At 36.3% G+C, this 25,504-nt stretch overlaps 4 protein-coding genes across 4 annotated transcripts; 2 read left to right on the top strand and 2 right to left on the bottom strand.

Moving 5' to 3' along the window:
- Window positions 1–591: 591 nt before the first annotated feature.
- Window positions 592–12,244, bottom strand: LOC107016336. The gene is given in 11 exon segments (XM_015216825.2): window positions 592–844; window positions 935–1,450; window positions 1,703–2,203; window positions 2,319–3,581; window positions 3,583–3,900; window positions 3,902–5,092; window positions 6,444–6,578; window positions 6,751–7,251; window positions 7,936–8,433; window positions 8,658–9,161; window positions 9,314–12,244. Coding segments are annotated over 11 exon segments (8,238 nt in total). The 5' UTR covers window positions 12,038–12,244; the 3' UTR covers window positions 592–757.
- Window positions 12,245–13,741: 1,497 nt separating this feature from the next.
- On the top strand, window positions 13,742–15,227 carry LOC107018147. Its single transcript, XM_015218540.2, has one exon. The coding sequence runs from the start codon at window positions 13,925–13,927 to the stop codon at window positions 14,957–14,959; it is 1,035 nt and encodes a 344-aa protein (XP_015074026.1). The 5' UTR covers window positions 13,742–13,924; the 3' UTR covers window positions 14,960–15,227.
- A 1,740-nt stretch (window positions 15,228–16,967) lies between these two features.
- Window positions 16,968–22,367, top strand: LOC107017971 (isopentenyl phosphate kinase). The gene is made up of 12 exons (XM_015218289.2): window positions 16,968–17,122; window positions 17,979–18,209; window positions 18,382–18,479; window positions 18,887–18,929; window positions 19,507–19,568; window positions 19,685–19,741; window positions 20,859–20,894; window positions 20,967–21,044; window positions 21,454–21,520; window positions 21,626–21,688; window positions 21,772–21,875; window positions 21,971–22,367. Exons 1-12 carry the CDS (start codon window positions 17,074–17,076, stop codon window positions 22,064–22,066), a joined length of 984 nt encoding a protein of 327 aa, XP_015073775.1. The 5' UTR covers window positions 16,968–17,073; the 3' UTR covers window positions 22,067–22,367.
- A 106-nt stretch (window positions 22,368–22,473) lies between these two features.
- Window positions 22,474–25,016, bottom strand: LOC107017972 (eukaryotic translation initiation factor 5A-3-like). The gene is made up of 5 exons (XM_015218290.2): window positions 24,750–25,016; window positions 23,746–23,868; window positions 23,599–23,655; window positions 23,439–23,513; window positions 22,474–22,870 (listed from the first exon to the last, which is right to left on the bottom strand). Exons 1-5 carry the CDS (start codon window positions 24,870–24,872, stop codon window positions 22,769–22,771), a joined length of 480 nt encoding a protein of 159 aa, XP_015073776.1. The 5' UTR covers window positions 24,873–25,016; the 3' UTR covers window positions 22,474–22,768.
- Window positions 25,017–25,504: the final 488 nt, after the last annotated feature.

Genomic DNA, 25,504 nt, shown 5'->3' with positions numbered 1-25,504 from the left:
AATATTGAAAAAACAATTAAAATGTAATGTCTATCAAGTCATTGATAAAATTAAAAAATGAACCTAATTGTTGTGAAAATTTTGATAGGACATTTATATGCTACGTCCGTTTTATATTAAAATTGATTTGATCTATTAATATTGTTTTAAGTATCATGTAATATAATAGAGAAGTGTTTAACGCCTCTCTCAATTTCGCTCGTCTCTCTTCTTTCCCATCCCTCTCTCCCCTTCTCTTTTTATGATAAAACCGATGAATATAAGTGAAATTAAAGCGATAAAGTTTATTATATTTTTTGAATTGTATTCGTCGATACAGTCTAAATGCAAACAAATTAGTGAATTGGCTTTATTTTTGGGGAACATCCAATACAAATCCCATAACTTCTTCAACATATGAAAGAAATAATGTAAGTTCAAATTACTCAAAAAAAAATATATAAGTATTTTTCAAAACATCTGTAGAGAGTATTTTTAAAAATCTATCAAGACGACATAAAATGCAAGATGAGAAGAGAAAATAAATATACATATTAGATGTTCGATATAATAGACGGTTTTAGAATTTAAAGTTTATGGAATCCTAGAGTGACTACAGGTTAATATGCAATAATATCAACATTCAAAGTTAACTCATTTATAGATATGGCTAATACAAATACAGAGTCTTTGTGAAAGCTATTGAGTTCATGTAGACTACTCGTTTGTTCCAATGTAGATCAGACTAAAGGGGCGCTAGCGCTTGACTAATAAGATATCAAAGGGGCTTGACAAAACGTAATAAGTTGACATCTCCAGCTTCATATTGGTAGCCATTGGTAGTGCCTTGACTAGCATTTTGTTCCTAGGAACAGAGAAGAGAGTCGAGTACTAGTTAATACGGAAATAGAGCACTGGAGTTAATTAGTTATACTGATAACGGCACAAAACAAACCTTAGAATTGAACGTCTGTTGTATCCATTTATTCAGATCATCTACTTTCATATCAACGTCATTGTTCATCCATTTGAGTTGGGGTGTACTAACAAATATTCCCTGTCGGACAAACGTCTCCATTTCAGGGCAACTATTAATCCATACTACTCTGAGAAATGGAAATTCAAGAGCATGCTTCGCGAGAAAGAAATGTCTCAGCTTAGGCAGCTTGCAAAGCACCAGCTCTTCCAATAGGGGAAATAAAGGCTCATTAGTCATGATTTCTTCGCCTCGACGTTGTTCCTCTTCTGTGATCACTTCTTCTATTGATTGGCAGGCTTCTATCGTTAATACTTGGAGATTCAGAAGACCTCTGGCTACTGATGGAGACGTCAAGTTTCTCAATCTTCCACAATTCTCAATGTACACCGTTTCAACTTTACTAAAGTAGGCAGTTGAGAGTTGGTGAGAGCATAGGGAAGTTATGTTGTTAACCCCAACGACTACTAGATCCACCAGACTGGGACAAGAAACCTGCAAACGACGACTTCATTTAGTTTAATTATTGGGTAGAAAAGCAGTAACTTTGAAAGCTGAAAGAGCAGCAATGTAGAATTCAGTATGAAAATAAAAGATCAGACAGCGGAAATGGAGAATTTGGTATGGAAATTGCAAAGATATATACGACATATGGGTCTAACTCAACCCCAAAAGCTAACTCAAGAGGGGAGAATTACCCAAGTCCATATAAGTAATTAGTTATACAGCTAGCAGCACAAGACAAACCTTAGAACTGAACATCGCTTTATTGAGATCGTCTACTTTCACCTCATCATCATTGTTCACACTTTCGAGACTCGGTGTACTCACAGATCCCTGTTGGACAAATGTCTTAATTTCAGGGCAGTGATGAATCCACAATTCCCTGAGAAATGGAAATTCAAGAGCATGCTTCGTCCGAAAGAAATGCTCCAGCTTTGGCAGATTGTCAAGGTTCGGATGTTTCAACAGAGGGAATAAGGGCTCACTAGTCATGATTTCTTCTCCTTGTAGTTCCTCTTCGGTGATCACTTCTTTTATCGACTCACAATTTTCTATCTTTAGTTTCCGGAGATTCAGAAGACCTCTGGCCACTGATGGAGACATCAAGTTTCTCAGTTTTGCACAACTATCTACTTTCAGTTTTACAAGTTTGCTGAAGTAGGCAGTTGGAAGTTGGTGAGAGCATAGAGAACTTATGTTGTTAGCTCTAATGAGTTGAAGATTTTCCAGGTTGGGACAAGAAACCTGCAAAAGAATGAGTTAACATCGTGTGGATCAATGACTCGCATATCAAAGAAACTTGCTTTATTGATTCAAAAGAAAAAAAACTAGATCCTGCACTAGAGCAGTAGAAGCAAACCTTTTCATCAAAAAGAGGATTTGAGCCAAGGATGAAGTTGTTGGCTGTAGGCCAGAAATTTTTGAACTCAGGTAAGTCCATGAAGTTCATGTTCCGTAACCGAGGGAACTCAATGCCATCAACAGTGTCATTGCAAAAGTGAGAGAGGCCTTTGAGAGATAGAAGGTTCAAATCATATAAATTGGGGAACTTGATTACTTCATGTGTTCTCCGAGAGATCTCGGCTTCCTCATCATCAAGGCAAACTACTGTTGAACTTTCTCCAGCCAAGGACACAAAAAAAACATATTGTAGACTATGACACTTTCTAATCTCCAATTTTTCGAGTTTGGGAAATGAAACATTATTCTGACATTGGATATGTGTCAATGAATCAAAACATTTCAGGCAGAGATATTTCACATTCTGAAATTCATCCAGCTGCAACTCGGCCAGCACGTTCTTGGTTCCCTCTCCGGTTGAATGTACAAGTTCGCTCTTGCTCAACAGGTGGCGGATCCAATCACCTAATGGGGCAGTCTCGGTGACCTCTAAAGAAATATTCTTGTCGTAATCATCCATGCTTGAAGTCGCTCTGTAAGCTTTACCCACTGTAATTGCAAACTGTGTCAACTTGGAGGTAAGACCCATGTTACTGTAGATCACATCTCCGGAACATTCACTTAATGTCAGTGCAGTCAATCTCGATAAGGATTCTAGTTCCCTCAAGGTGGAGTAACTACAATTTCTTACATTCATTATATGTAGTTCCTCCAATCGAACTAGTCTTGATAAGACCCCTGGTGAAATCATTTCCAGTGGTTTTTTCTCATTCTGCAACTCTAACATGATTAGATTAGTCAATTTACCTATCTCCGTGGGCAGCTCCTCTAACTGAGAATCTCTTATGCTAAGAATCTCTAAAGTGACAAGTTGACCAATAATGGATATGTCCTCCAACCTTAAATTACTCAGACACAACGTCCTCAGATTCGACAACCTCTGAATGGATACTGGAAAAGGCCAAACGGAGTACTCATATCCACTCAGGCTTAAGACATTGAGTTTACTCATCCCATCAAAAAAATCATCTTGTAATTTGATTGGCTCTTTAAAATAGAGTTTCAACATTAGAAGCTTCAAATTTTGGCCAATTATTGGGCTAGGATGCTCATCAAATTTATTTGCAACAATTGACACGTGACTATATTGCTCGTAAGAATCTTTTCTTGGGAACTCGTCTGAGTTCACATCATGACTTACCATAAATATATGCTTTCTCTCAAGACGCAATATATATAGCCACGTCACGAACTACATCATGCATTTTGACAGAATTTCTGTTTGAACCTTGGGATAACAAGAAACGATCTTTCAGTGTTTCTAACAGATGACACACTCTATTTCTTGCTCCTTCTATATTTTTAATTTCCAAAAAGATGCCAAGCCCCATTCCATATCTAAGTAATTCTTCAGTCGAAATATCACTATCTTCCTCAAACAAAGAACAAAGCAAAAAGATGTACCTGGCTTCATCACTTTCCAAGTGATCATAGCTTAGCCTCAGAGGTCTATACACCTTTGTGTGCACATCAGGGATATTTTCTTGTTTCTGCATTGCGTAATTGTTTGAGGGCATCCTCCCACGAAGGCTTAGTTTTAAGCTTTAGTGCTCCTGCAACTGTAACAATTGCAAGCGGCAACCCCTTGCATTCTTTTGCGACATCTTTTGCTATGTCAAGTAGAGAAGGATCGACGACTGAGTTACCGAGTTTCTGCCTGAAAAGGTTCCATGCTTCCTCCTCAGATAAGGTTCCAACTTTCATGATCTTCTGAGCTTCCATTGATTCACAAACATGTCGGAAACGCGTTTTGAATGTCACTTTGCACCGATGTTTGTGGTTACTACCACTAGGAATTCCAAGTTTCTCTAGATCATGAAGAGCCTCCCAGACATCATCAAAGATTATAAGGATACTGTCCTGTCCTTTTAACCTTAAACGCAGCCGATCTCCACGACTCCATAAATTATCCCCTTCCAATGTAAGACCGACTCCTTCTGCAATCTCACCCTGAATTCTTTTAAAGTCCGGTTGCTGACCAACAGTTACCATGACAACATCATCAAACAACTTTTCTAGTTTTGCCCTTTGTCTGATTTTCTCAGCCAATGTTGTCTTCCCAACACCACCCATACCACATATCCCAATCATAGTGACACCGTCATCTTTCAAAGCTGCGATGACCTCATCCTCTTTCACTTTTCTGGAGTCAAACGCCTCACCACTGTTACTAACCATGGCTTCAGCTTCAACATGTGGTACAGGATAGCTGAAAACATCATACTTGTTGCTTTCATTTCTAAGTTCAATCACCTTCAGTGTGATTTTCTCAGCTCTCCTGCTCAACAAGTAACGTGACTTCTAGTTTGGACAGCAACCATAGAAGCAGCCACTTTTAACCTCATTTCTACCTCGTCGCGTTACAATTGCCGCATCTGCAGTAGTAGTATCAACACTAGTTAACCAATCCTCAACAGTGTGTGAAATGACTTGTAAGTTTTTCCTGGCAGCCTCCACTCTTTCCTGCACGCCACTCCTGAGATTCTCCAGCTTCTGAGATTCTTCATCCAGAGATATCATGTTTCTCTTGTAGTAATAGAAATATCCAATCCCTCGCGCAACTGGCTGGATCAAGCTATCAGTGAGTTTTCGACAAAAATAGCTAAGAATTCCATTTCTGTAATAAAAGCAACCAAAAGTTGTTTGTTTTTTTTTTTCCTGTTTTGCTTCAATTTAATGAAAAAAACAAGATTAAAACACAGTAAAGTGGAAAGAGCTAATATTTCCAGGGCTTTTAGTGATAAGAATTACATGGCTCTCACTTTTAGGCCCTTTAAATATCATACATAGACTTTTCTTCCTTTCTCTTTAAGCAGTTGGAAAATTATTTGGACATTAGTCACCAACTTCCAATTCAATTCCACAATTAAAGACAATAACATGGACCACCATTTCTGTTTTTCCCTGCATTTTCTTCCTTCTCTTTTAGCAGAGACAAATACTCCCTCCGTTTCAATTTGCTTGTCCTGTTTTGACTTGACACGGAGTTTAACAAAGTAAAACTTTTGAATTTTGTGCTCTTGAACACATCAGGTGAAAAATTGAGACTAAAAAGTTTTAGAAAAAAAGAGAGGCATTTGTTTTGAAACAGACTAAAAAAGAAAATAGGACAAATAAATCGGAACAGATGGAGTAGCAAATATCCAAGAAAAAGAGGAAAGAAACGTTTGGCGGTTAACTTTGACCTTGCAATATTTGTTTGTTTCAGTCAAAGTCTTGGAAAGTTCTTTTGATAAATGGTGATGCAATAGTTGTGTGCAAGCAGACACAAACACCACGATTATAAGAAATATGTAAATGACAACACAATTGCATAATGTGAAAGATAGAATAAACTTGGAGGCAGTGGTTGACAACACAAGACTTGGAGCTTTGAAATGTTAGCTTGGTTTGATTAGGCAATAATCAAAGAGTATGAATTAATCACTAGAAGCTATGCAAATCTAGTCTTATTTGGCAACTTTTGACTATAAAAATCAAAGATGAATTTAACTACTATTCTTTTCTCTGTTATTGCAACATTGTACAGCTAGTATGTTTTTATCTCAATATTAAAGAGCTTTTGGATCCATTTTTTGAGCCAAAATACAATGTAACATTCCCATCACAAGCAGTAAGATAGTTATATATAGGCTTCGATTAAATATGGATAAAAAGCATCACCAGAAAAGTATTTTTTTTAAATCTTTCAAAACAACACAGAATGCAAGATTACATGAGAAAATAAAGCAACATATTAGCTGTTGAATATAAATGAAAGAAGAATGAACAACATATAGTCGGATTCAAAATTTAAAGTTTATAGAATCCTACAGTGATATCAAAAATAATACTTGTGTTCACAGTCAAGGAATTACTAGATATTACTAATAAAGTTACAGGTATACATCTCTGATTCCATAACGAGCATATATAGGTATCAGGTGATGTTCGAGCTTCACTTGTCACACTTAAACTATTCCATCGAGTACTTATTACCTTCATAGCTTTGTATTCATCGACAACATGCTAGCTTCTGCCTTCACTGGACTGAAGATTCAGATTCACTGCCATCACTTACATCTTGTTCAGATTTACAGCCATCACTTAAATCTTCTTCAGATTCATTACCGTCAGTAACGTCTTTTTCATATTCACAGTCATCACTTACATCTTCTTCCTGAGAGTAGAGATTGGAAAAGAACATAGATTAAAGTACAAAATATACTTGAACAAACATAAATTATAAGTATCTAAATATTACTACTGCAACTATGAAACGGAGTACTAGTTAAGACGTAAAGAGAGCACTAGAGTTAATTAATTTATACAGCTCGCAGCACAAGACAAACCTTAGAATTGAACATCTGTTGTATCCATGTATTCAGATCATCTACTTTCACCTCATCATCATAGTTCACACTTTCGAGACTCGGTGTGCTCACAGAACCGAGGCCAAACGTCTTCATTGAAGGGCAGCTATAAATATACACTTTCCTGAGAAATGGAAATTCAAGAGCATGCTTCGTCTGAAAGAAATGCCCCAGCTTTGGCAGATCGTAAAGATCCAGCTGTTCTAACCGGGAAAATAAGGGCCCATTAGTCATATTTTCTCCTTGTTCCTCTTCTGTGATGACTTCTTCCATTGATTGACAGCCTTGTATCTTTAGTATTCGGAGATTCAAAACACCTCTAGCCAGTAATGGAGACATCAAGTTTCTCAATTTTCCACAAGTCGATATATCCAATCTTTCAAGTTTGCTAAAGTAGGCAGTTGGAAGTTGGTGAGAGCATAGAGCAGTTATGTTGTGAGCCATCCAGATACGTAGCTCTTCCAGGCTGGGACAAGTAACCTACAAACGTTGATGACATGAGGATCGTCCAAGTCCATATAAACCGACCACCATTCCATCCCCAATCAATATGGGATTCTACCCCACTCTAACACCTACCTTCACGCACTGGCCCAACTGTAGCATGGACCTGACTACGATAACATGTAATAGACAAGGTATGGAGAATAACTTGATATTTATTCCAAAATGTACATGAGGTGCTAGCTAAGGAAAGGAATAAAAGAGATTCCTACAAATCCTCTATCTATCTATATTGTCTACGTTCATTCTGCAACACTTACCAAGCACTCAAACATCAGACTCTATGCATTCATTTTCTCCAACTTTTAACAAACTATTCCCCTTCTAGTTTCACACAAATAAGACTTTGTGCATACATTTTCTCCAACTTCTAACAAAGTATTTTCCTTCCAGTTTCACACAAATGACTACTGATGGTATTTTAGAATAATGTCATACTACAACTAAATGGCACCATTAAGAATACTTAAAGCATGTTCATCTGTTGATCTCAATCAAAAGCCAACACGTACGAAGAAAACAGTAGGTGATAAGTTGAGAAGCCAAAAGTGCTTATTTTAGCTAGTTGAGGTGTTTAGCCAAGATTTTAGAAAAAAGGTATTAATGCATGACACAAATATATATCGTAATTAGTTATACAGCTAGAGGCACAAGGCAAACCTTAAAATTGAACATCACTTTATTGAGATCAACTACTTTCACCTCATCATCATTGTTCAAACTTCCGAGACTCGGTGTACTCACAGATCCCTGTTGGACAAACGTCTTTATATCAGGACATTCATGAATCGACACTTCTCTGAGAAATGGAAATTCAAGAGCATGCATAGCGAGAAAGAAATGCCCCAGCTTTGGCAGGCTTTGAAGCCTCAACTCTTCCAACAGGGGAAATAAGGGCTCATTTGTCATAATTTCTTCTCCTTGTTCCTCTTTTGTGATCACTTCTTCCATCAACTCGCAATATCCTATATCTAGAATTTGGAGATTCAAAACACCTCTGGCCACTGATGGAGACATCAAGTTTCTCAAATTTCCACAAAACGATACATGCAATGTTTCAAGTTTGCTAAAGTAGCCTGTTGGAAGTTGATGAGAGCATAGAGCAGTTATATTATGAGCACAAATGAGTTGTAGCTTTTCCAGTCTGGGACACGAAACCTGCGAATGTTGAGGCCTTGTGTTTTATATAAGGGATGGAAAATCAATATAGCTTAAAGTACAAATCCAAAATTGAACCATATTCTCATCTTACCTCATAGTAACAGCAAGTAAAAACTAAAAAAAGTTGCTTTAAGTGACAAACAGAAATAACTATTACTATTTACTAGTTAAAGCGGAAAGAAAGCAGTAATTAGTTATACAACTAGAGGCACAAGACAAACCTTAGAATTGAACATCGCTTTATTGAGATCAACCACTTTCACCTCATCATCATTGTTTACACTTTCGAGACTCGGTGTACTCACATATATTCCCTGTTGGACAAACGCCTTCATTTCAGAGCAGTTATGAATGCACACATCCCTGAGATATGGAAATTCAAGACCACGCTTCGCTAGAAAGAAGTGCCCCAGCTTTCGCAGATTGTAAAGGTTCAGCTGTTCCAACAGGGGGAATAAAGGCTCATTAGTCATGATTTCTACTCCTTGTTGTTCCTCTTCTGTGATCACTTCTTCCATTGACTCACAATTTTTTATCTTTAGTTTCCGGAGATTCAGGAGACCTTTGGCCGCTGATGGAGACATCAAGTTTCTCAATTTTCTGCAACCATCTACTTCGAATTTTACAAGTTTGCTGAAGTAGGCAGTTGGAAGTTGGTGAGACCATAGAGCAGTTATGCTGTCAGCCCTATCGATATATAGCTCTTCCAGGTTGGGACAAGAAACCTGCAAATATACAATTTATAAATATCTATTTGATTATTGACTTGATTTTGTATAAGTAAATATCTCTAATGCTCAAGTAAATGGTAGCTTTTAATTCATAAAAGTTTTTCTTTTTTTCATGATAGGTCACATGTAGAGCAGTAGAAGGGAACCTTTTCATCAAAAAGAGGATTTGAGTCAGTGATAGAGTTGTTGGCTGTATGCCAGAAATTTCGGAACTCAGGTAAGCTACTGAAGTGCATTTTCCGCAACCGAGGGAACTCAATGCCCTCAACAGTGTCATTGCAAAAGTGAGTGAGGCATTCCAGAGATCGAAGGTTCAAATCATATAAATTGGGGAACTTGATTACTTCACGTGTCCTCCGAGAGATCTCCTCTTCCTCATCATCAGGGCAGGCTACTTTCAATCTCCCTCCAGCCAAGGACACACAAAAAACATACTGTAGACAACGACACTTTCTTACCTCCAGTCTTTCAAGTTTGGGGAATGAAATACTATTTTGACAGTGGATATGTACTAATGAATCAAAGTGTTTCAGGCCGAGATATTTCACATTCTGAAATTCATCCAGCTGCAACTCAGCCAACACGTTCTTGGAGCCCTCTCCGGTTGAATCTACATGTTCGCTCTTCCTCAACATGTGGCGGATCCAATCACCCAATGGGGCAGTCTCAGTGACCTTTAAAGCAATATTCTTGTCGTAATTGTCCATGCTTGAAGTCTCTTTGTAAGCTCTACCCACTGTAAGAGTGTACCGTGTCAACTTGGAGGAAAGGCCCAAGTTACTGTAGATCACATCCTCGGAACATTCACTTAATGTTAGTGAAGTCAATCTCGATAACGATTCCAGCTCTCTTAAGTTGGAGTAACTACAATGTTCTACTCCCACCAAATGTAGTTCTTCCAATCGAACTAATCTTGATAAGACCCCTGGTGAAATCATTTCCAGTGGTTTTTCCTCATTCCGCAACTCTAACATAATTAGATTGGTCAGTTTTCCTATCTCCACGGGAAACTCCCCCAACTTAGAATCTTTTATGCTGAGAATTTCTAAAGTGACAAGTTCCCCAATAATGGATATATCATCCAACCTTAAATTACTCAGACACAACGTCCTCAGATTTGACAACCTCTGAATGGATGCTGGAAAAGGTAGACTGGTGTAACAATAACCGTATGTCCTAAAGCTTAAGACATTGAGTTTACTCATTCCATCAAAAAAATCATCTTGTAATTTGATTGGTTCTTCTTCAAAACAAAGTTTCAACATTAGAAGCTTCAGTTTTGGGCAAAATATTGGACTAGGATGCTCATCAAATTTATTTGCAACAATTGACATGTGGCTGTATTGCTCGTAAGAGTCTTTTCTTGGGAACTCTTCTGAGTTCATATCATGACTTACCATAAATATATCCTTGCCCTCAGACGCAATATATATAGCCACATCACGGACCACATCATGCATCTTGACACAATTTTTTTCTGAACCTTGGGATAACAAGAAACAATCTTTCAATATTTCCAACAGATAACACACCTTATTTCTTGCATGTTCCAAATTTTTTATTCCCGGAAAGATGCGAAGCCTCATTCCATATCTAAGTAATTCTTCAGGACAGATATTACTATCTTCCTCAAACAAGGAACAAAGCAAAAAGAGGTACTTAGCTTCATTACTTCCCAAGTATTCATAGCTTAGCCTCAGAGGTTTATACACCTCTGTGTGCACTTCAGGGATATTTATTGTTTCTGCACCGCGTAATTCTTCAAGGGCATAGTCCCACGAACGCTTGGTTTTATGCTTTTTAAGTGCTCCTGCAACTGTAATAATTGCAAGTGGCAGCCCCTTACATTCTTTGGCAACATCTTTTGCTATATCAAGTAGAGAAGGATCATCGACTGTACCGACTTTCTGTCTAAAAAGGATCCATGCTTCCTCTTCAGATAAAGTTCCAACTTCCATGATCTTCTGAGCTCCCATTGCTTCACAAACATGTCGGAAACGCGTTGTGAATGTCACTTTGCACCGATGTTTGTGGTTGCTACCACTAGGAATTCCAAGTTTCTCTAGTTCAAGAGCCTTCCAAACATCATCCAAGATTATAAGGATGCGACTGTTCTGATCCATTAACCTTGTACGCAGCAGATCTCCACGACTCCACAAATCATCCCCTTCTAATATCAGCCCAACTCCTCCTGCAATCTCATCCTGAATTCTTTTAAAGTCTATTTGTTGACTGACAATTACCATGACAACATCTTTAAACAACCTTTCTTTTTTCGCCTTTTGTCTGATTTTCTCAGTCAGTGTTGTCTTACCAACTCCACCCATACCACATATCCCAACAATAGCAACCTCGTCATCTCTCAAAGCTGCCATGACCTCATCCTCCTTCAATTTTCTGGACTCAAACTCCTCAACATTGTTACTACACATAGCCTCAGGTTCACTTTCGACTGGATGATCAAATGACAAAACATCAGGCTTATTGCTTTCATTTTGAAGTTCAATCAACTCCAGTGTAATTTTGTTAGCTCTCCTACTCATCGAGTAACGTGACTTCAAATTCGGACACACACCATAGAAGCAACCCCTTTCAACCTCAGCTACACCTCGCATCACGCCTTCCACATCTGCAGTAGTTGTATCAACGCTAGTTAACCAAACCTTGCCATTAGGTGAAATGTCTTGTAAGTTTCTCCTGGCATCTTCCGCTTTTCGCTGCACTGTTATTCTGATATTCTTCAGCTTCTCACATTCTTTATCCATATATTTCATGTTTCTCTTGTAGTAGTAGAAATAACCAATCTGCCGCGCAACTGGCTGGATCAAGCAATCAGTGAGTTTTTCCACAAAAATAGATAAGATTTCCATAGCTATTGACTAAATTTACAAGGAAGCAAAGGCAGGATCAGATGAAAATCACAAGTTCTTCTTCAATTCAATGAAAAAAAAAAAGGATGTTTAACAGAGGAAAATGTTCATTGCAGGGCTCTTAGTTGCAACTCAAATATCATACACAGGTGGAAATTTGAAACTAAAAAGTTGTCAATAAACACACAATGTGATGAAATGATGATAAACAATATTATTGAGCAATGATGTGAAATAAAGTACAATAATGTTCCATTATTACTCTCACCCACCTTACCTAACATGGGGCTGTCACACCTTAATTGTTTTGAAAATGATGAATAGTCGAACTCTTCAAAAACTTCATTGGGTGTGTCTCAGACCAGTCAAAAGTAGTGCATTTCTAAAGGATCTGATAAAGTTGCCACAATATTTCTGGAAAGTCCGAGCAACTTAGATAATAACTACTCTAGAAATACCTCATGAAACTTAGTCGAGTTACGTGCAAGTAGATACAAACACCACGATTATAAGAAATATATAATTGACAACACAATTGCATAATATGAAGAGAGAGAAAAAAACTAGGAGGTAGTTGTTAAATTTGTACTATTACTCAGAAAATGAAATGTATTGTCAATTCTTAACTTGCTTTGTCTACCTGATAATTGAACAACTTTATTACTACTCTCACCCACCCCCCAAACTTTGATAATTCTCTCAAAAGTATTTCAACATATATCTAAATGCATGTATACAATTCTATTTTATAAAGTAAGAAAAATATTTCTATTATTGAAAAAGATGTTGTAAAATAATTTCTTAGCACTTAAGTAAAGCAAATAGTCAACCTTTTCATGTATAGTCTAAATGACTTACTTTTCTTCTCTTTTAGAACTAGGTGAATGACAAACTATTCAACCAAGGTTTAAATTTGGCTAGAATAAAATGGATTTTGCATTAATAAACATGAGCATATTTCAACCTATTCAAAATAATTGTGTTTAGAATGTATGTAAATTTTATCCCTTTTTTATAGTCGCTTAAAGGGTCTTGCACATAGTAAACTGGCTGTTAAATACGAAGATGGAGAAGAATTTACTCTGTGTGCAAACGAAATGATAGAAATGCACTAGACAAGTCTCACGGAACCAGGTGAAAGATATATTTTTCACATGGCACCCGATTGTAACTCAATCCAAAAGTTAGGTTATAAGGTAGAACTGCTCAAGTTCCATTCTCAAGTCAATGTGAGATTCTAACTCACTCTAAAATATTTTTTAATTCTGAATTTGATCAAACATGACCATGTCAACAATATTAATTTTGAGACTTAAAAAACATCCCATGATTCAATTTTCTTGTCTTTGCTCGAATCATATGTACGACTGGGCACAGTCTGGTTCAAATCGAAAAAATTGATCGAAATAAACTTTTTTAATTTAGATTTTTGGTTTTGAACAAATTAAATTCGATTTAATCGAAAAATCGAATTTAATGACACTAATGGCTAGTCTAGGCCAAGCCCAATATCAATATGGCCCAATTAAGGTAAATTGGAGTGACCCAAGACAAAAATTGTAAGTTAGTGATTGAAATTTGAAAATGTGTTAATCATTATTTATTTAATCATATCAAATTTGTGTTAGTTTGATTCGAGGTTAATATTTTTATCATATTAAAAATTAAAAAATCATATCAAAATATATAAATCGAATCGAATTGACGGAAGGCTAAAGAAAAGACCAATTTTCTAGTGGATTGAGGAAAATATTGAACCTTATTGCCAATTGTCTCCTCCTTCACATCAATCCTGCAAAATTCAAGAAAAGGGAAAAAAGCCCCAAATCACAAAAACAGAGACCAGTTTATCTCATCATCTCTTTGGTTTCTTCATCATCATCTTCAATGTCTGGTTATCCACATACCCTTAATCTCTGGGGAGTACTTTCCCAATCAAAGCGGATAATCAATGCTCACTCACGCCATTTCTTAGCCCTTTCAGTTTCCTTCCTTTTGCCTCTCTCTTTTTCTCTCATCATCTATCCTACTCTTCAAACCGCTCTCTTTCACTCCGATTCCAACCTTTTTAGCCGACACCCATCTCACCTTTCCTTCTCCTTCTTCACCTCCACAGACCCATATGACCCGATTCGGAATCTGACCCAACCGGATTCCCAGTCCCTTCTTCTTCTCCTTGTGTACACCCTTTTAGCTTCTGTTCTGTCTCTTTTGGCGTTGGCTACAATCAGCTACAGTACTTTCCATGGATTTTATGGAAGACCCGTCAAGCTTGTTTCGTCTATGAAGTCGGTTTTGTACTCTTTCTTGCCTCTAATTGCCACCCTTATCGTTTCGCGTGTCATTTATGCTTTGATTGTTTTACTGTTTGGGCTATTGGCGGTGATTGTGGTACAGGGTGTGCAGTTTCTTGGGTTTGAAGTGGGTTACGATTCGAATTACTTAATGGGTTTGGGTGTTTTTGTAGGTGTAGTTGTTGTATTGGTTGTTATGTGGTTGCAGGTTAATTGGTCATTAGCTTATGTGATTGTAGTTGTGGAATCGAAATGGGGTTACCAAGCATTGCGAAGAAGTGCTTATTTGGTGAAGGGGATGAGATGGGTGGCGTTATCGGTGTTGCTGTTTTTCGGTGTTCTGATTGGATTGTTAGTGGGTGGTTGTTCTAGTTTTCTGGTGAGTGTAGGAGCTGCTAGTGGTGGGTGGACAAGCTTCGGGGTGATATTGCAGATGGTGGTGAGTTCGGGTTTTGCTACTCTCCTGATGCTTCAGAACATTGCAGCGAGTGTCGTGTTGTATATGTATTGCAAGGCGTTGCACGGGGAGCTAGCATTGGATATCGCGGAGGAGTTTGCTCGTGAGTATGTCTACTTGCCTTTTGACAATGAGAAGGTTCCTCATGTTGTTTGTGTTGTTCAAAGTTGAAACAGTCTTAAGGTCAGTGGGTTCAAGACGCAGTCTTTACTTTGTATTTTGTATAAATTATGGTTTTAATCATGTATCGAGTTCCATAGTAGTTAAGAAATCATGTGAAGATGCTTTCAATAAGTTTGTTGAAGCAGGTTGCGATTTAGACGCTTAGATCTCTTTTCTAGCTTCTACATATTGTGTAGGTACTGTAAAACTACTTGTATCATTTCCTCAATTAAATGTTAGTTTGATTACTATATCCAAATGGCTCGCTTTCAGTTAATGCTCCATGACGTACTCTTATAATTGGGTTGGTATCTTTATTACCTTGAAAAAGCGTAGTATGTTTCTTCCATGCTGGAAGATCCATAATTATTTGTTATGTTTGAACATTGAAAGTTCTCTCATTGTAAGAAAGTTCTCTCCTTACCCTGCATTTTTTGTTTGGTTAGACGGTTCCGTTCAGATACTAGATATCATTTATCACTTGCTAATTGGTAAATGAGCTAACTTAAGCTGGGGATTGGTATTGGCACTTCTATAAGTTAGTTGCTTCTCTGAGATATTGGCATACTTCCGATTTTGAATTTGTCTACAGAACAGTAGGGTGAAAGTACGGTAAGGAGTCTTGTTCTCTGAGGTGCATCACAAATGCAAGTTGAGAAGCTATGTTTATCATGCTCTTACTGTTGTTGCATTTTACGATTTTCCTATCTGTTTGTTGATTGGAACGTAGAGTGATCTCGAGTGTTGTACTCATCTTGAGTTGCATTTTTGAATGTCTTGAGTTTCCACTTCATCTGTCTGTGGATTTTGGTATCAGAGAGCAATCATCTTCATTTTCAAATAGTTCTTTGGCATCATGTCGAGGTGAGTTTCTTAGAACTATCGATTGTCATCTCTCGTAGAAGGAAACCCTCCTACTGTATGCTTTCGAGTCTCGGTTAGTCACAGAGATGGTATGTTTTCCAGAACTGGATAGCAAAATCATGAAGAAATCCAGTTCTACTTCATCCTTGTATTATACTGTCAACTACCTGATTGCTGCTATTGTACAAACTTTTCATACTCAGAGTATGTTTTGACATCTCTAAGAAAGTGAAAACACTTGTATCTGGTGATTTTTTCTTGGGATTTGGAATATCAAACGATCTTCGTAAGGAGCGCATCCCTCTGAATGGACAATTTGAGTTTTTGAAATCGTGTTTAGACATTCATTTTACTTGAAAAATATTTGAAGTTTTGCAAGTAAAAGTCCCAGAGACTGACAAATGAGAACTTGAAAAAAATTGAATAACGGGATCTTGAAAATCAGGTAAAATTTCAAAGACAAAGACAAACAAATATTTGAAGATAAATTTTCTGTACGACAACTCCACATAAATTCAAATTGACTCTTTTATCCATTATTATACAGCCAATTAAATCAAGATGTTAATAAATACTACTTTCTTCGCCTCAAATAAATGTCATACTTAACTTTTCGGAAATTAATTTAATTAATTTTAAAATTTTGATATTTAAAATATAATGTTTAAAAAATATGCGAAATATTACTGACTTCTTTTATATTACTATACAATTAAGAAATATACCTTTAAATGTTTTGTTAAAATTTATATGGTTTAACAGATTTCCGTGAAATCTCTAATACTTTTAAAAATATTTTTTAAAAAAAATTTAGCCACTAAAGATATTATTCTTATTAAAAACAAACTCTCAATAACGAAAACAGAATCGAATTAAAGAAGGCTAAAATATAATTTTCAACCAACCAAATTTAAACCACAAAGTATTGATAGAGTAATTTTTGAAGTGATATATGAAAACAAAAGACTTTATTAAATACTCGATACTTTTTGTTTTTACAGAGTCAAATAATTTAAGACTAATTAAGATTTAAGCATAAAAATTTTGAAAATGAATTTTATATATTTATAGATAAGTTTAAATATATGTAAAAAATTAATGATAAATAAATTGAGACCAAAGAATATAATTTAACATAGTGTAGTGCTATTACAAATCTAACTCTTAAATTAAGATTCTATTATGTCATTTCTTTTATGCTTCTATTTTCATCCAACTTTTAGAGTGAATTGACCAAAGCAGCAGAGCATTCACCAAAAATGGAGCACAAGAAAACAACTAAGCGTCTCCGTTGTATCGTTAAACTCGGTGAACTATCCTTTTCCACTTTATTTGTCTACATTTGATTTGATATCTGTGTATTTGATTGACTAAAATAATCTTCAAATTGAGCATCTGTTTGGTACTTTATGAATAGAAAATGTTGTGCTACGATTCAATTGGCACTAATTTTGTGAATTGAACAGGGTTATAGTCAAACTAGATGAATCCATTGACTTAAACAGAGGATATGTGTGGATGAGCTCAACTAGTTTAGGATCGATGCGTAGTTGATTGATTGATTGATTTTACATACAATAACAACATATCCAGTGTAGTCTTAGTGGGGTCTGAGGAGGATAGAGTATGCACAGACCTTATTTTTACTGAGATAAGATTGACGGTTTCTGATAGACCCTTGGCTCAAGGCATAATCAATTTAGAAAAAGATGTAATGGAAGTACAAACGACACTAAATTACAAAAAACAAACAGATTGTAGCAGAACATGCTAATTGATTGATTTTACCTACAACAACAATATATCGAGAGGGGTAGAGTATGTGCAGACCTTACTTCTACCTCATTGAGGTAGAGAGGTTGTTTTTAATAGACCATCGGCTCAAAGACATAATCAGTTTAGAAAAAGACGTAATGGAAGTACAAGGGACAATAGAAAATACTTAACAAAAACAAAATATAGTAGCATAACATGTTAGTTGATTGATTGATTGACTTTACCTATAGGAGAAACTAGAAATAAAAACAATGTTGGTTAATGCTTTCTTTTGAGTTTGTATTTAACTATTTTAGGTTACTCTTAACACTGTATAAAGTGCATGTCCCTTCTTTTTTATTTTACTTTGGAGATTTTGGATGCATTATTTGTTTACTTCTTAGTTCAGGAGGTGCAGCCATCACGTGTAAAAATAAATTGGAGACTATAGATGAGGAGAATCTTAAGGAAGTTTCGTCCCAGATTCGTCAAGCATTTGTTCCGGATTCTACTTCTGCAAATGTTCTTGGAATGGATTGGAGTAAAAGGCTGGGACAGTCTGAAGCTCCAAGTTTCGTTAATGATTTCGGTGATCAACCAGTTGTGGATTCAGAAAGTTTTATTGTTGTTCATGGAGCAGGTTGATACTATTTGAGTGTGTTTAGTCATTAGCAGGATTTGTTAGGTTCAGTAGCCACAGCAAAGTTCTTTGAATTATGAAATGAATAAACATAAGTCGACCCAATTTTGGTGCTCTAGAAGGACGATTTGGATTTTAGTTTTGAGTAAACATTTGCCATCATTGTCTTCAGGTTCCTTTGGACACTTTCAAGCTAGCAAGTCAGGGGTTCATAAGGGTGGACTAAGCCGGCCTCTTGTCAAGGCAGGTTTTGTTGCCACAAGAATTTCAGTAAGCGCCAGACCTCACCTTTCCGTTTTCCACTTGTAACTTAGGACTAGCAGTGCTGTTGCTGAAACCAGTTAAATAGTTACCTCCACCCGTTTCTTTTGCATTCCTACGTTTCATGGCCTTATCATTTCTGGCTCAAATATTACATGAAATAACTCATGCATGCATCTTTGTTCTCCTCTTGTTTTGGACACCTCTCCAGGATATTATGCAGGCTAAAATTCCATGCTCCTGAGAGATGTGTATTAGACTGTTCAGGGAATGACGGGTTTGGTGTTCACTGCACAAAATTAAGTGTTATGACCTAATTATTTGCTAGACTTCTTCGTATATGCGATGATCCCCCTCTATGTTTCCTTCGACTCTCAGGTGCTATGTGATGGAATTTACATTTTTCTTTATTGCAGGTCACATCCCTCAATCTTGAAATAGTGAGAGCCCTAGCAAGAGGTACTTATAACAGTTTCATTTCCATGCAACGAGCCTTTTAAGGCTGTCTATAAATATATCTTATTATGATTAAATATAACTGGTACCATAATACACAACATTTTCACATCTTTGTTCCATTGGGTCTCACTGTGGGCAGGGTTGGGAATTGAAATGGATTTGGATTTTAAGTCCTGAGCATCTCTCTAATAGCCCAACTGCTTTATTGCATGACAAGAAATAGGATTTGAATAGACATTGTGAAGGCCATAGGCAATTATTATATCAGATTGGAGGGGCTATATTGCTCTGCGGAAGATGTTACGAGGGCCTAAATCGTTTTGGTATCCTCTTTTAAGTTCCCACGTCACTCTTTAAGAAGCTAACATCCTCATTAATCAACACAAATTGTTGATATCCATAGTACTTGATAGCTGTCCATCCAGTCATTCTGCAAACAATTGACAGCTCTTCACGTACAAGGCTTGTTAATGATTCATTATAGATGCATATTTTCACCTTGAGGGGCGTACTTGCGTACAAATCTATGTCTCTCTCTTATCAGTGGATTCCTAAGAAATGGTTTTTGTTGTTGCAGAGGGTATTCCTTCCATCGGAATGTCTCCATTCTCATGTGGTTGGTCAACATGTCAAAGAAATGTTAGAAGCCGAAATGAAGATCATTTTCATTAAATGGATATATTTCTATATTTTAAGCTCTTTCGAGAGAACAAAATTGTTCCTTGCTTGAAATTTGGCAACTTGTGCTTTTGCAGATGACGGAGGCTGACATTTCCATGGTCATTAAAGCTATTGATGCTGGTTTTATACCTGTAAGTTTGAACTCTTCGGATCTTAGCCCAAAACTCTCATACTTTTTCACACATATAAATATCTCTGTGGCAACACAATTATATATCAGTTTAGTTTTTCATTGACACTGACTCTTTCAGACCATATTCTTACCTTTCCCCTGATATCTTCCTCCATTTTCTGAGGCAAGAATATAATCAATAATGTGCATTATGTAGGTAGGTTTGTCATGATGTTTAGGCTTTTCATGTCAAGGAGGTGCTAACTGTTAGCACTATAGGATGTGTATTTATAAGCTTGATGTTCAAATATTTAGAGGAATATTATAGTAGTGCAAATTCCCATGATTATATGCTTTTTGACATAGACACCAAAGGGTCAAAAATCCAATAGAAGAACTTGGCGAACAGGAAAAAGTTCTGCTACTCAAAGCATTTTCTAGTTTGTTATTTTCAAAGATACTTTGGGAGAGTGTTGTTGGTAAACATGTTAATAACTATATGTGTGTAAGTTTAACTTGGCTTTAAACCAAAGACCACACTTAACAATCAGATACTTTTGTAAGCAAGGCATAACCTGAGTAGGTCTTAGCTATGTTCCTTGGACTGTCCAAAAATGTTGCCATACTCGTGTCAGATCCTCCAAAACTGCACTACTTTTGGAGGATTGGGTATATTTTTGAAGAGTCTGAGCAACATAGGGTCTTAATTCGTACAATTGCGAACTAGGGATTATTATATGAAAGGAACTGCTAGTTAAGTTTATCTATGCAATCTGAGAGTTTTCCAAAATATTGTTTTACTTGAATTAATGTCATGTTCATTATAAACAATGTTTATCTGTATGAAATAATCAAGCTTTGTTTGCAAATAAGAAAAGATGATCTTCTGCTAATGTACCTTAGCTTAGTTTTCCACTCTTCCTTGACCGAACACTTCTGAATCTTTTTCTTCATTGCAAGGAAACACTTCTGGTAAATTGTTCTTTCATAAAGCTTTTCTTCACTATACTTTCATATATCAAGTCCTTGAAATAAAATATTGCTTTCTAATTCGGTCAATTTGTTATTGCAATTGCTTGGATTTTCTAATTTTGTGACATAGAGAATGTTGTAACACAAGTTCGTTTGCATTCCAGGTCCTGCATGGAGATGCAGTTCTGGATACATTACAGGTGTGTTTTTCAAGTATAATTGAACATTAACATGGTGATCACTGTTCATGTAATTAATCCTCACTTGTTCAGGAGTGCACTATTCTGAGTGGAGACGTGATAATACGTCATTTAGCAGCTGAACTAAAGCCACAGTTTGTTGTTTTTCTTGTATCCAACACATCGATAGGTAGAGCATGCATTTTGATACTGTTCATGCTCGAAATTTGCAAACAAGAATATCTTCAATAAATACAATTTCAAATTACTTACTCCAAAATATCTCTGTGAAGACATCATCCCAGTGTAGTATGTGAAGGTCCCTTTACATTGTTTTCGGAAACATTGCCTTAAAACCTGCAATGTATTTGCATATTGGAAAAAATACACTACAGTACAGATTCTATTTCTAGGCCCATTTCAGTGCAACATATTTGCATCTAGGTGCTTTCGAGTCGTGCATAAAATGAATACAGAACCCCCTAACTTGGCCCGACACATAAACTGTTACTGATCATATCATCTTTGAACAACATGAGATTTTGTTCTATAAATGTTATCCTATACATCTTGAGCGAAGACGGATGTTCTTGGTGTATATGATCGTCCACCAGTAGAACCTGGCGCTGTACTTATCCGGGAAATAGGTAAATGGTCAATTTTAGCCCTAGAGTTGGTTTTATTGTTTCGAATATGTTAAGAACCTATGATAAGCTAGCTGCATCATATTGGACGATGTTTACTTGTTGCAGCTGTACGTGAAGATGGAAGCTGGTCAGTAGTGAAACCTAAATTAGAAGATACAAGCAAGCCCGGTAAGTATATTACAACTTAACCTGCATTGAACTATCGGAGAGACAATTCATTTACTTGATATTCCTGAATCTTTTGTCAACAGTTGAATTCACAGTAGCTGCACATGACACAACTGGTGGGATGGTAACAAAAATAACAGAAGCCGCCATGATTGCCAAGCTTGGGATTGATGTCTACATAACTAAGGTAATATGTTTTCATGGGAATGAAAGCGGGAGCTTAGGATGAGAAACAAATATAACTCATCCCAACTAGTTCGTTATTTGTTTGAATTGATGCAGGCAGGAACAGACCATTCAGTGAAAGCCCTTAGTGGATTCTTGAAGGGTGGCATACCTGATGACTGGCTCGGAACAGCCATCCGTTACATGAGCTGAGCTAGATCATAGATTGCTCGTGCTGAATACGAGGGTTTAAATCATTTGAAGACACATTCCCAAACAGCAAGTTTTCGTTTTATGACGTGCAGTCCCCTCCCTTGTGGTCTCTCTACTCATCCTTTTTCCTTTTTCATTTCTCAGATTTTCTGAACTGTACTATTAATTTGTTGATTAATAGTAGTTGTTTTGTTTTAAGGAAGCGAAATTTTGACTTGATTAATTGTGTTGTAATGTCATATTGATCGAATTGACACTTCTATTAATGCATCTCATTTGTTGCCTGATGGAAACCATCATATTTCTTTTGTAACGTCTAGTTATGCTTGCGTTAATTATACAAAAATTATTTTTTATATATTGTTTCATTTGATGTATGAAAAATAGAACACATTGCACAATTTTTTTTTTAGAGCGTATAACTACTGCAAAGATGTACCAAACAGAATACTATTAATACAGAAAGTTAATGAATTATTACTTCTACTATAATGACCCACTAAACTCATCGAACAAGGAGATTTGAAAACGTTTAAAGTAATCAGATAAATTCAAACAAATATTAGAACAACAATCTAACTCGAGGACTATGGATATAGGATCAAATAGAAATTGGGGGCTTGCGTATCAAGAACGCAAAGTAGAAGTAGATGTTCTTGAACAAGCTGGTACCGTCATGTCCCTTCTCTCCCTTGGCACATCTTACTTAGGACCAATATCCTTCAGTGCATTAATCTGCTCCTCTCCCATGGCAGACATGACAGACACAACAAGGTCTTTGCCCTCCGCGAATCCATCCTTGATCTGCACATTTAGCAAATTAGAACTAGTCAACAAACCAGCAGGATTTTCTAAAAACAGAACTCCAAAAAACTCTCATTATATGCACCAAGAAAGTGCCCCAGGTCAAGTAAAAACATTACAAAGCAGTTCAAAAACGAAAACATGAGTGCAGAAGGCAAGGCAACTTTTACCAAACCAACATGGGTTGTGGTGGAGTGGTAAGTACTCCTTCAACCTTAACCAGAAGTCTCGTGTTCGAGTGGGGGGTACGAAATCATCTTTGTTAGGAAGCACTTTACACACACACACACAAAAAAAAACGTTGGACTTTCCAAGCACAAACCCAGAATCAGTCGGACATCAATGCAAGTACCAAACACCGGATGGGAAACCAAAAAGATATTACTAAAAGGGAATCAAAATGAATTACGATCTTCTCGTGAACCCACTTAAGCTTCTAAGGGAGTTTGATGCAAAACTGCAATGACTGAAAATATTTACACCAGACTCGAAATATTTACTTTAGACTTTCAAATTATAACTTGGAAAAAGTGGTGAAAAGGTGGATGAGCTAGATCTGCTTACTGACCAGTGAGAGAAGATTCTCATCTGTTGGAAGCCTCAGGTCATCCTTAGTATTACCACTGTCAGTGAGGAGACTCACCTATATTAATATAAACAATAATACATAGATCAGACACTTTCATCGAAAATAACAAAAAAGAATCTGACTAGGAATAGAGGTATACAAATCCATCCTCGGAGATGTCAATAAGCTGGTAATCTGTACGATTAACATGGGGGACCTGCAATGGACAGAATCATCATATGTGAGACCGATAATGCAAGAAAAAGAACATTGTGAAATGGACGAGAAGACCTTGAGGAGTACATACATCACAATTATGTGAAGAGGGAACAATATCCTCAAGTTTCTTGCCAGTGAAAATGTCAATTGCTACAAAGTGACATTTGGCGTGTCCATGCTTGCCAGTCTTGGAAGTGGAGACTTCCACAACCTGTAAACAGAAATGTCTAAATCAGCAAACACTGGAAGTACTGAAGGGAAAAATGAGGAAGAAAGGCCGAACTAAAATCTGCATTGAAAGCTAGATGATCAATGAATAGCTGAAAATCTTTTGAATCCAACCACAAAGGTAAACAACTAAGAACTTTTTGAATCCACCAAACTAGTTGAAGGCCAAATATATTCACGTGAGAGAAATTCACTTCCATCATCCGAAAAAGAGTATATCTAGGCCATTGGGCCATTTGTGTAAGGTACGGGGTATACATGAGCTGTGAGCTGCGAGCCGTGAGGGGTTATCAACACCAAATCGCAAAGTTGAGGTGTATATCCTCCTTTTCCCTTTTTCTTTTGATTTAATAAATCCCTCTTCACGTAATCTCGTCTCACATCAAGTACAATATCAAGTACAATAGTCTGTTAATCAATATTATAAAGTACAATAGTTTGTCATTTTTAACACTATAAAACACTTCAATACTTTCCAAATGTTAATACGTTTTTCAATAAAATTTAGACATTTTACTATTTTACAATAACAAAAAGTTATCTAGTTTTAACACATATTGCAAGTAGCTGGATTTAGTCATTAGTCATTGCCGCCACAATAACTTCAAAAACAAAGTTTTTTTTATTATGGCTAAAGTGTACGATCCAGCTTTCCACTGATAATTAACTACTTCACAGTTTGCAGATAAACTACACAAAATCCTATACCAGATCCATGAACTTAATAATAAACTTACTAAATACTGAACCTCAGTAATCATCATATATTAATTTGAACTTCGCTTCAAATCCTGAATTCGCCTCTACTGTACAAATAACCAAAAATTTTAACAAAAAATGTAGAATTAGATGCAAAAATAAAACCTTGCAAGGACGAGCTTTGATTACAATGTAACCGTTCTTCCGAATAGTACCAGCTTGTTGAGGGTAAGTTTTGGAAGCTCCGGCATCTGCTTTTGATTCAAATTGGTGCTCTTCGTCAGACATTTTCACTAACAATTGAAGCTTCTCAACACCTACGCCTGCGCCTAAAGCCCCCTTTTATATTTTTAGGGTTTTCTGAACTTCTCTTCTGCGTTTAAAAGCCCCCTTTTATATTTTTAGGGTTTTCTGAACTTCTCTTCTGCGTTTAAACTTTCTTTTTGATGAATACTGATAAATTTTATACAAATCTTTTATTCTTTTTCAAATTATTAAAAATAAATAAATTTTATGGAATTCGAATATATTCCGATACACAATGTATCAATTTCGGATATTTCCTCAAAAGTTTCCATACACTATGTTTCGATTTGGGATATATCGATTAATATTTTGATATCTTGCTTATATCCTGATATATAGCGTAAAGTGGTATATCTGAAAATATAGAAAAAAGTTCAGTATTAAAAAAAGACAATTCAGATATTTAAAAGTTATTGTTTGAAAAAAAAATCACATATATTGGGTGTTATAATCCAATCATAATTTTGCACGACAAGAAGTATTTGATTTATTTGATATGAGTGCTAGGAATCATATCAAATTTTGATATCTTGCTTATATCCTGATATATAGCGTAAAGTGGTATATCTGAAAATATAGAAAAAAGTTCAGTATTAAAAAAAGACAATTCAGAT

Source organism: Solanum pennellii, chromosome 4, assembly GCF_001406875.1.
Source record: "Solanum pennellii chromosome 4, SPENNV200".
Classification (NCBI taxonomy): Eukaryota; Viridiplantae; Streptophyta; class Magnoliopsida; order Solanales; family Solanaceae; genus Solanum; species Solanum pennellii.
Note: the sequence above shows the minus strand (reverse complement) of the source record. Positions and strands in the feature narration are given on the sequence as shown.

What these genes read in the sequence shown, in the direction of transcription:
- LOC107017971 (XM_015218289.2), top strand. Translation starts at nt 17,074, where the DNA reads ATGGAGCACAAGAAAACAACTAAGCGTCTCCGTTGTATCGTTAAACTC. An exon ending in TTGTTGCCACAAGAATTTCA is followed by an intron (nt 18,480 to 18,886) that starts GTAAGCGCCAGA and finishes TCTTTATTGCAG; the next exon opens with GTCACATCCCTCAATCTTGA. An exon ending in CAGTTCTGGATACATTACAG is followed by an intron (nt 20,895 to 20,966) that starts GTGTGTTTTTCA and finishes TCACTTGTTCAG; the next exon opens with GAGTGCACTATTCTGAGTGG.
- LOC107018147 (XM_015218540.2), top strand. Translation starts at nt 13,925, where the DNA reads ATGTCTGGTTATCCACATACCCTTAATCTCTGGGGAGTACTTTCCCAA.
- LOC107017972 (XM_015218290.2), bottom strand. Translation starts at nt 24,872, where the DNA reads ATGTCTGACGAAGAGCACCAATTTGAATCAAAAGCAGATGCCGGAGCT. An exon ending in TCAAAGCTCGTCCTTGCAAG is followed by an intron (nt 23,869 to 24,749) that starts GTTTTATTTTTG and finishes TTCTGTTTACAG; the next exon opens with GTTGTGGAAGTCTCCACTTC. An exon ending in CCTCTTCACATAATTGTGAT is followed by an intron (nt 23,656 to 23,745) that starts GTATGTACTCCT and finishes TGTCCATTGCAG; the next exon opens with GTCCCCCATGTTAATCGTAC.